Consider the following 10,658-nt stretch of genomic DNA (forward strand, 5'->3'; position numbering starts at 1 on the left):
TCCTCAGAGCCCAAGTACTTTCCCAGCAGTTAGCCCTGGTGTTACTTACGTAGTTTCTGTCTCCCCCGGCGCCCATCCTGCAGCTTCTGGCTGCCTCACTCCTTCCTCACCTAGTTCCTAACCTCTGCTGTCCCGAGGAAGGTCCGACAATCAGCTGGGATCCCCTTACCCCAGGGTACAGTAGGAAGGGTCCTGGCTGGCATGAGCCTTGGATTTGTTTGTTTTTAAATTGTTAATTTGTTATAAATATTTAAATCGCACCATACATTATGCACAACCTCTGCTTATTTGACTCACTGGTACCCCATGGATCGCTCTCCTCCTGGAGAGGCAGACGAATCACATGACTTCCCAGCTGATCGAGCACCCCTCTCTCTATCTGAGTTCCTGGTCTCTAGTTGCAAACCCTTTCTTGTGTTAGACGTTCGTTTCTGTCCTTGTTTTACTTTGACGTTTTGTCTGTCTGTTTCTGAGACAGGGCCTCAGTTTCTTCCTGGCGTCCGCCCCATTCTTTTGCAGTACTCGTGTCATAGGACAGCCCAGGGAAGGCCATTCTAGATGACCATAGAGCCCAGAAGAGCTGTGACACCCCGCAGGGCAGGGCCTTGGGTTTGCTGCAAGCTCTACTGAGTAGACAGGGACCAGAGCGACCCTGCCCCCACTGCCAACCGCATCCAGACTAAGCTGTCCATCATCCACCCTCCCTTGTCAAGGACCTCAGTTCTCGCATGGCGGATATGAAGAGGCAGGCCTACTGACACTGGTGTCATTGTGTTGTCTTGTTTGGGTGACCTATGACCTGCAGAGTAGCCATGTGTGTGTTGCTGGTCAGAGTGGGGTTACTTGGCAGAGCTGGTAGAGATGGTTTAGGCCTGTGGCATGCAGTGCAGCAACCACTAACCACAGGAGCCTTTGCAAAGCCTGGTACATTGCCAGCGTGCCTGAGGAGCAGGGGAGCTCATTGCTTTAGAGTTCACTGCTTTAGAGCTACTTGTGGGCACTGGGCACAACCACCACACCGGCCAGGGCAGCTCAGCTTGAGCGTGTGGGGCACGAGCCAGCCTCACTCCTCCATCTGATTCCTTTGGCCTTTGAGCAGCTGTGCACCCTGCTTTTGAAGATAGTTTCAAGAAACTCGTGCCTCATGGGTGCCTCTGGCTATTCTGGCTAGTGTACGGCAGCCCAGTGTACAGTTTCTGGTTAGTAATCAGGTTCTTGCCCTTCCAATCCTCCATTGTCTCTTCACCAACACAGAGAGATGATTCGATTCTCTGCTGTCCACTGTGGACTCCGGGCTGCAGCTCCGATCGGCCACTATTTCTGTAACCTTTGGCTCGGGTGGATCTCAGGAATCCCTGACCTTCTGAGTTTTTATGGCCACAGAAATCCAAAGTGTTTTAGGGAGCCTCAGCAAGGCCCACAGGACAGAGCAAGCTTCTGTGTGAGGTAATCAGAGTAGGATGTCCAAGGGCCTCAGTCTGCAGCAGGTGTGAAGAGCGCAGTGTAAGAAGCGTGTGGCACGCGCCAGGTCCAGGGGAACAGAGCGGTAAGGACGTGTCATGGCCCCTACATCTGCAGAGTCACTGAATGTGCCCCATGGAAGGCAGGACATGGTATCTGCCTGTGGATATCAGCAGTGCATCATGGTCCCCAAAACAAGGCAAGCCCGGGGTGATCACTTCAGCCCAGAGAAGCAGAGTTTTCCTACCTGGGGCCATTCAAGGGAGCTGTGGGGAATGAGTTGGTCAGAGTAATCCAAAGCCAGCTTCGAGGATGGAGGGCATGATGTGCCTTCTGAAGCCGGCAGTAGGCAGGAGGTGACGCTGAGTGGGTTTGGAAGGGGATTCTCTCCCACTAGGGATTCTAGATAGGAACCCACGTCAGCAGACGCTTGGCTTTCAACCTGTGGTACCTGGAGCCTGCCATGAGATGCTAACTTTGTGTTGTCTTCAAGCAATTTTGTGTTAATTTTGCTTATTAATTTCTACTGTTTTGTGGTGGGTCAGCAATAGAAACAGACTACCTAGTAAAAATTCATCCGAGAAGCAGGGAGGGGACTGTGTTTGACAGGAGACAGTAAAGCAAAATGAAACCCTTACTCAGCATGATAGGAAACCAAGACCTGTGTCCAGTCCTCCAAACTAGGCTCATGAGCATCTGTACAGTGTGGCAGAAAGTTCTAGAAGCAGCAACAAAAACACCAGAGCTGGTTGCTCTGAGGGCAGGAGCTAGGAGCTCAGGGTGGCTCACCTGCCAGCCGTGCATCGTACGCCTCAGAGAGTTTGAAACGCCTGTTCTGGTGTTACTGCTGTGAACTCAAGATGAGGGAGGCAAGCCCTCACCTCCATAGTGTGTGCACCACTTGTGGGATCCAAGAATCGCGCAGGGGGGCACCTGCCTGCAGGGCATGAAGCTTGTGTCTAACGTCCAGGGTGGAGGAGAGCAGCAGCAAGCTGCTGGAGGCGGAGCAGAGGCTGCAGGAGGAACGCCAGCGCGCAGTCCTGCTGGAGCAGCACCTGGAGAAGATGCGCCTGGAGCCCTCCAGGACCTCAGTGTCCCAGAAAGTTGCCAGGAGCAAGCCAGGTAGGAGCCTTAGCCTGAACCGGCAGTACCCCTGCTGCATGCCCTCGGCCTCTACTCCCTGTGCCACCTTCCAGAGCCTTAGCTTGGCCCTTGGTTGAGCCTAATCAAGCCCTGATCATAGCTGGTCTCGGGCAGAATTGGTCCACTGGGCCAACCACAGTGGGAGAGTGTAACACTCGGGCTTCTGAAGAAAGGCTCAGGTGAACTTTCCATGGCTGGGAGGCCCAAGTCCCTTTCTAGGGTGCCACTCTCCTCGCATGGGCAGCTTCTGTCTTGTCACCCGAGACGCCTAGATAGCCCCTGTGTCCTCTGCCTCTCACTGGCCCATCGTGGAGCACAGCTCTCCTGTCCCCACCCCACCCCCGCCACCTGCCCTGGACAGCTCATGAGCACAGGTGAGGGGCCAGTCAGGACAAAGACAGTGGTGGAGGCTCAGCTAGGCTCAAAGGAACAGCAAGGAGACAGGAGGCCAAGGGACAGTGGGGTAACCTAAGTCACAGGGGTTCTCTGTGATTCGGTCACGCTCACTGAGGGCAAATTGGAATCCGTCTATCCTCGCAGTGCCAAGGAGGAGGCCAGCTCAGGGATTTCCATGGTTTATCCAAGGCCATACAGCTGGGGTGAAGGCTGGGTATTTCCTGAGGCCTTTTTAGCTCAGAATATTTTGATGCCCTGACATCATCACCCAAGGTCACAAATGGCTTTGCCATCTTTCTCTGAGCACTCTGTGGCCACTGGGCCTAGTCGCCCATAGCTTCCTAATATAATGCTGCCAGCCTGAATGGAAACCATGGAACCCAGTAGCGGGACCAGGATATGGGGACCAGGGTAGGGGTGGCCTCAGAAGCAGTGACAGCCTGGACTTGGGCTCAGATCTCAGGCCAACCCTAAGGTCCCACTGTCTCTTCTTGGTGACAGAACCGTGGAGGAGTGAAGGTGAGGGCCACCGTGGCACAGGCAGGCAGAGCCAGGATGGGAATGCAGAGAGCAGCAGGGAGGGCTTCTGGAGAGAGGTGGCCCCAGCCTGCACCCTGTAGGAGATGTGATATCTCCACTCTCCACAAGCTGGAACACAGAAAGTGGGCATGGTGGGGAGGGGGAGCTCTAATAACTCTGGCCTCACTACAAAACGTGGCTGCTGCCCCTCCACAGGGCCACCGGCCACCAGCACCAAGCACAACCCACCTGGGAGCGCCAAGAAAGACTCGTCCTCCACTCAGCTTTCTGATATGCCCATGGAATCCCAGATCGAAGAGCTGACCGCCAGGTGCTTCCTGCCCAGCCTTCCGGAAAGGGTAGAGATGCCCACATGGAGGGTAGAGATGCCCACATGGAGGCTTCCAGAAAGGGTAGAGATGCCCACATGGAGGCTTCACAGGCAGAGGGACCATGTCCCTCTCCCTTGCAGCGAGGACCTCTATTTGCCCAGAAGGATGGTTGTGCTAGGACTGGCCTGGGGTAGGGGGATTCCCCAGGGCCCCGATGACCCCAGGGTCCCAAGAGAACCTGTATTGGCACTGGGGTGTGCCCTCGCTTTCTCCAGTAGTTACCTTCTAGAGAATTGAAGGGGCCAGGGTGTGTCCCAGTCAGGAGAGGGCTGGCATGGCCTGCACAGACCCCTGGGTTCAGTCCCCAGCATTGTGTACACAGGACGTGGCCGTCCACGCCTGTAATCGCAGCACTCACACCTGGCTGCTTACTGGGCACATGTGAGCCTATCTCAAAATAAATAAATAAATAAATAAATTTAAAAGTATGGTGGGGAAAAAAAGCAAGAAATGAGGGGTGTATAGGAATCTGAGTAATTGAGGCTGCTCAGAGCTTCTGGGTCAGGACTGTGGGTAAGCCCAGAGAAAGATCCATTTGGTATGGGTCTCCTGGGGAGTCCAGAGAGGAGGGGGCAATTGGAAGGGATCCCTAAGCCTGCACCACAGCATCTGCTAAAACCCTGGGCTCCAGAACACCTGCTGCCTCCACACACTCAGCCCCATCTCCCTCCCCCCATCTAGGTTGGCCATCCAAATGGAGGAGAACGGAATCCTGAGGGACGCCCTGGGCAGTGCCCTGCGTGGGAAGGAAGAGGACTTCCGCATGTACCACCAGACCCTGGGCCAGGTGAAGGGGGTCTTCCTGCAGGCCCTGCGGCAGCAGAAAGCTAACAAGCAGTAGGGCACAGTTGTTTGCTCGACTCCTGGGGGGCAGGGCTCTCAGACGACTGACCCCCCTGTGCAGGCTGCACCCACCAGGCTCCTCCCAGAAGCAACTTGGACTACCAGCTGAGCTCAGACCTGCTCAGCAGGCAGGCTGAGGTTGAGGATGCCCGGGCCAGGGAGGATGCCCGGGCCACCCCCAGCAGATGTGTGACCTTGAGCAGGTGCTGTGGCCTTGTCCTAGGGCCTGGCCAGGACACACAAAGATGAAACCCTTGGTGCTTCCTGATGGGGGCATCCACCAGTGCCATCCATCCCTCCCCATAGTCACCCACTTGGGCATCCCTCCGCTGTGCCCTGCCTCTCTGTGGACTTGGCATAATAAGACTACTTTCACAGTCACTGCGGCTCTGGTTGAATGTGTTCCTCCCCTGCCAGGGCTTTACAGTTGTGGGCACAGACCTCCAAATAGAAGCTGAGCCAGTCGGTTGCTCTGGTGGACCTGACTCTGAAGCTGGGGTCCCCAGATGAGTGGGTGCCCAGAGCTCTGACTCGCCCCAGGGCTGCACAGGTGCTAGAGTCAGAAGTCACCAGGAGGCCTGGGCACAGGTGGACAGGTGAGGCAGTGGGCCTTGGTACATGAGTACTGTGGCATTGCTATGGTGAGCTAGGGGCTGCTACAGGAGGGGCCCAGGACACCCTCATCTCAGTGACTGTAACAGTGTCATGGTCACCCACAGTCATATCACAGCCACAAGGTTCGCACATGTGTTCACACACACCATAAGGCAGTTCCGCACAGAGGCCCTGAGAAAAGAGCAGACAGACCCCCTCCCATGAAACACAACCACGTGTACAGCTTGTACAAGATACACTGTGGAGTACCCTCCCTGGAAAGCTGGGATTTCCTGAGACCCTGTGTGCTCAGCTCATTCTCAGGGGTCTGTGGAGAAATCCACGCTGCCCAAGACCTCCTGGATAACAGAAGTCCAAGATGTCACAGTAAGAGGTGGGCCATTGGGATAGGAGCAGTTTGGATACAGTCCCAGGACTCTTAGGGAGGAAGAGTGTTCCCCTGGCTCCTTGTGACGAGCAGTGGGCAGAGAAGAGAGAGGACAGGAAGACTTGTGCTGGGAGGAGACAGCATGTGACCGTAAGAAGGAGAGTCACGGGCACCTTCTTCAGACACTGGGGAACCTTGCGAGAAATCCGAGCATGGGGCTGCGGGCACCAGGCCTCAGCAGAACCTCTGGGAGTGAGAAGCGCAGACAAGAACCAGCCAGCCTCTCTCAGAGGCCGGCAGGGAAGGGTAGGTAGGACTGGACCCTGTCCTGGCTACTGCAGCAGTCTGTGTGGTTCCTAGCCCGGCTGAACTGAAGGAAGGGGTCCTGGCTTGTGCAGCCCGAACCTTAGCTGGGAGCCAGGCAGTTTTGCATCCCACTTGGCAACCTCATGTCTTCATCTGTGGAATGGGGCAGCACTAGAAATCTTGTTCAGGGGTCTGTCCATAGAACAGGACATCTACTGATGACTTCTGTGCAAGGACAAGTGTCCACAGACTGACTTCCCCCATTCCAGTGACTCATTGGGACCCTGTGGGGTGAGCTGGCATCTTACAGAAGTTGTCCTGCATGGGCAGTCCTGACATATGCCAGCTCCTGCAGGCGCTGGAGATAAAGGCCAGCAGGCAGAGTTTATAAAACCTCCGGGCAACCTCAAACAGTTTGCTTGGGGCTTCGTGCCAGGGCCCATCCCCCCACTTCTGCTGGCTGAGGTAAACCAGATTCCCAGTGTCCCTCACTGTAGCTGCTTCAGCACTCAGCGAGCAGAGCACACAGTGTGCAGAGCAGCGGCTAGCTCACAGCAAGCACTCAGCAAATGCTTGCTCTTCGCAGTTCCCCGGTGCAATCAATACATACTTGCTGAGAAGCATCCCCAGGCGCTGAGGTGAGGCAGGTGAGCACTCTGGGTACCAAGAATTCCCAGGACAGATGGGGAGACAGGCTCCCAACGGTTACCATATATTCAGACATCAAGTAGTCATCGCCTTGCTAGGCCTGGGAAGGGCCTGGGGTGGAACTGACCCAGTCAGAAGGACATGGGAAAGAGGTTGTGATGGCGTGGGTGGAGAGAGGAAGGATGTAGACGGGCACAGAGCACCCTCCCCAGCTCTTCTGCAGGGCTCCTAGGGGAAGGGGCTGGGATGAGCGGATGGGAGCACTCTTAAGGGGAAGTGGGGAAGTTATCAAGGGATGAAGGACTTGGGTCTTGAGGGCTCACTCAGCTAGGTCAGATGGGGAGAAGAGCAGCTTGGTCTGTCTCCAATGGTGTCTCCCTGGGTACAACCTGACCCCGTGGTCCCTGAGGATGAGTGAGTGCTCCATCCCTCACCAGGTGAGCCGGGCAAAAAGGGAGGGGCGCAGGCAAAGAAGCTGGTGACCTTAGGGGAGGGTCCCTGGCCACCCCCCAGGAAGGTGCCATGGATCTGAAGCTCACCTTTCCACACTGATGGGGGCACTTTGTCATGGGAGTGGTCAGGCCTCTGTCCACATGGGGGCCTCTGGACGGAGCAGCCCGGCAAGGTTGCAGGCTTGGTCTGGCTGACCCAAACAAACTCACCATCACCAGGCCCTTTCCCCATCCTCAGGGAGTCCATGACAGGGTGGCTTCCAGCGGAATGCCCCAAACCAGCTTGTCTCGCATCCCCGGGTTCCAGGGAGCCAGCAGCTGGCCTTCAGCATAGGGCAGTTTCCCGTCACCCCCGCCACACACACACACACACACACACACACACACACACACACACGCCAGTGGTCTTGCCACACGCAGTCTCTCCTGCCATCCCCGAGCCTCCATACACAGCTCACATCACACTCACATGCCACACAGCAAGCATATAACTCTCACACCCTGATGCTACACAGCACACACACATCCAGCACACGTGACCCACAGTTTTAACTTAAGAAGCAACACACATGAGGCTGAGTTGAAGAGCCTCTGCCGTTTAGTCAAAATGGGGTCCCTTCTTCAAAACTTTTCCAGGGACCCGGGAGGCACCAGGAAGTAGCTCGCAGTCCTATAGATGTCAGCCCAGCCAACTTCCTGTCCTTTGTTTATGGAGCAGTGTCCCACCCGACAGCCCCTAGCACAGGTGGAGGGATTGACTAGTCTCCACTCTCTGCCTTCCCAAAGCCACATCCCTGCATGCTACAGTGTCGGGGTCACCTGGAGTGTGCCAATGCTCAATGGGCACTGCCGCAGTGTCTGGCTCCCCAGCACCCACAGGGTAATGAGTCGTGCACATGAGGTGAGTCACTGGACCCCCTAAAAGCACTGAATACCCATACATAGTGTACCCACTTAAAAAATAAAAATTGGAGCCCCAAAACAGTGACTTCAATTCTTCAGCCCTCTTGGCACCTCCTGAGGGCACCATGTCATGTGGACACTCTTCCTGGGGAGACACAAACACGTGTCTGCTTATTCCAGGTAGGGCACCGACAACAGACAAAGTCCACCTTGGTGAACCAGTGAGTTTTATTGGGGTTATTTACATGGGTGAGGGGTCACTTACAGGACCAGAAACGACTCCATGGCAGCTGCATCACCTTCTCCCAGCACAGGTGACAGCTCCCAAACGCTGGGAGCCTGGAGCACACTACACAGCCTGCAGGCCGCTCAGCAGGCTGGAGGGTCCCATCGTGGTTCTGAGCGTCTCGGCAGTCCTTAGTATTGTCTTCAGTGGGGGAGAAAGGGGCCTAGTGTGATCTGGTCAGTTTCAGGAGCTTGTTGAGCTTCTGAGTTGTTTACTTCCTCAGTGGTAAGAAGCTTTCATGAAGGATGGAATGTTTCATCTCAGAGGAGACTGCTATACAACACACCAAGCGCATGGCCCATGTATGGTGGTCTCACCTGTCTGGTGTGAACATGACCCACCCAGGGTTGTCTCACCCTGTCTGGTGTGAACATGACCCGCCCAGGGTTGTCTCACCTTGTCTGGTGTGAACATGGCCCATGCATGGTGATCTCACCTTGTCTGGTATGAACATGGCCCTCCCAGGGTGATCTTACCTGTCTGGTGTGAACATGGCCCTCCCAGGGTTGTCTCACCCTGTCTGGTGTGAACATGGCCCATGCATGGTGATCTCACCTTGTCTGGTATGAACATGGCCCTCCCAGGGTGATCTTACCTGTCTGGTGTGAACATGGCCCTCCCAGGGTTGTCTCACCCTGTCTGGTGTGAACATGGCCCATGCATGGTGATCTCACCTTGTCTGGTATGAACATGGCCCTCCCAGGGTGGTCTCCCCTTGTCTGGTGTGAACATGGCCCACCCATGGTGGTCTCACCTGTCTGGTGTGGACATGACCCACCCAGGGTGGTCTCACCTGTCTGGTGTGGATGACCTGAGTTCACACCATGATGCAGTCTCTTCCAGAAGTTTCTGGACAGATCCTAACCACTGTCTACTGTATTTCTCAGTTTTTTCTTCTACCTGCTGGAGATGGCCTTCGTGGGTTGTGGGGACCCACAAGAAATTAAAAGGAATTTCTCCGCATTCATCCTGGCTGTTATTATTTACTGTCCCTGATAACCACTGATTGTCCCTCAACATAGTGCCCTAATGTCAGCCATGCCTGCCCAGAAGCTGGAGCTGTGACTGACTCATCCTCTAGCATCAGGATTGCAACCACAGCCCCAGGCAACCTGTCCACTGCAACCCCTTGCCCAGCACACTGTTCAGGGTCAAAGACCAGCGTCTCTGCTTCTGAGGTGGGCTCGGAGGAGGGTGTGTGGAGCTTTCCCAGCCACGCCCTCTGTGCCCATGTGTCTGCATTCCAGGGAGGAAGCTTGTGACCTAACTTCCCAGGGTTTGTCCAGGACTCTGCTGGGTGGAGACATCTCCCTCCCTGTCCATCCTCAGCTGAGCTCAGGATGGGAGACCAAGAGTCCTGTCACAACAGTCACAAAGCTCCCAGGACCTTTTCTCAAGCCCTGGTGCCCAAGAGTTGACCTGTGTAGACAGGACCCACATACCCAGCTCCTCCAAGACTCAAGATTGGACCTCTCCAGGGGCCCCTGCCCAGCAGGCGCTTCGACTGCTTGGGGATGTTACATTCAGATTTCTTACTACCATTAAGAGGACCATTTCTGCCATTAAGAGGACACTGTCCATTCCAGATAACCTTGATGGCACCCATCCACCCAGACAACTCCATGTGAGCACAAGGCCGGGATACTGGAGCCCCTCAGCACTGCAACACGATTAGTAAAAACCCTGAGACAGATACTGGGGTTCAACCTGAAGGTCAGAAAAGCAAAACAACCAGCCATTGGCTCTTACCTCTACATCAATCCGAAAAGGCAATCCTGCCTCCATTAATCCTCAGAATGAGACTGAGCTGAGAACTGTCTCCTCCCATCTTATATTCCTCTCTAGGCTGGGATTAAAGGCGTGCACCACTACCGCCTGGTTTCTATGGTAAACTAGTGTGGCTACTGGGATTAAAGGTGTGTGTCACCACTGCCTGGTCTGTAAGGCTGACCAGTGGGGCTGTTTTACTCTCTGATCTTCAGACAAATGAAACCACTACACAGAGCCATGGTCCTTCCAGTTCCAATTCCAGCAGAAACGCCAGCCCTCCCCTAAGCACCAGTGCCTACCTAGCCCAGGCTCTTGCCAGGATGAAGACTCACGGTGGGGACTGCAGTGGGGGGCAGGGCTGCCTGGAGAGCTTCCTGGAAGAAGAGGTCCTGGCACAGAGCACAGAGGGGTGCTCAGGCTTTCCTGGCATGAGGTGGGGGTCAGGTGAGGCCCAGGAGCCCCCATCTGAGCCTGCATCTCCAGAAATCCCTTCCCTCTCCGGTCACACCTCCGTCCTCCCTGCCACTCCCTGCGGCTCCCCGTGGCCAACAGTACTG

At 55.4% G+C, this 10,658-nt stretch overlaps 1 protein-coding gene across 4 annotated transcripts in view; it reads left to right on the forward strand.

The window, feature by feature from the left end:
- The window catches only part of Ccdc13 (coiled-coil domain containing 13), a 34,645-nt gene extending 29,510 nt beyond the window's left edge, over positions 1 to 5,135 (forward strand). For 3 of the 4 annotated variants that reach the window (XM_087905122.1, XM_087905125.1, XM_087905123.1), the window contains exons 14-16: positions 2,432 to 2,583; positions 3,736 to 3,878; positions 4,593 to 5,135. In XM_087905122.1, the coding sequence (XP_087761248.1) occupies positions 2,432 to 2,583; positions 3,736 to 3,878; positions 4,593 to 4,742 (445 nt within the window). In that variant the 3' untranslated portion in view covers positions 4,743 to 5,135. The remainder of the gene's footprint in view (positions 1 to 2,431; positions 2,584 to 3,735; positions 3,879 to 4,592) is intronic. The other variant, XM_087905124.1, reaches the window with a different exon arrangement.
- The last annotated feature ends 5,523 nt before the right edge of the window (positions 5,136 to 10,658 follow it).

The sequence above is a fragment of the Myodes glareolus genome, chromosome 4 (assembly GCF_982192425.1).
Source record: "Myodes glareolus chromosome 4, mMyoGla1.1, whole genome shotgun sequence".
NCBI lineage: Eukaryota > Metazoa > Chordata > Mammalia > Rodentia > Cricetidae > Myodes > Myodes glareolus.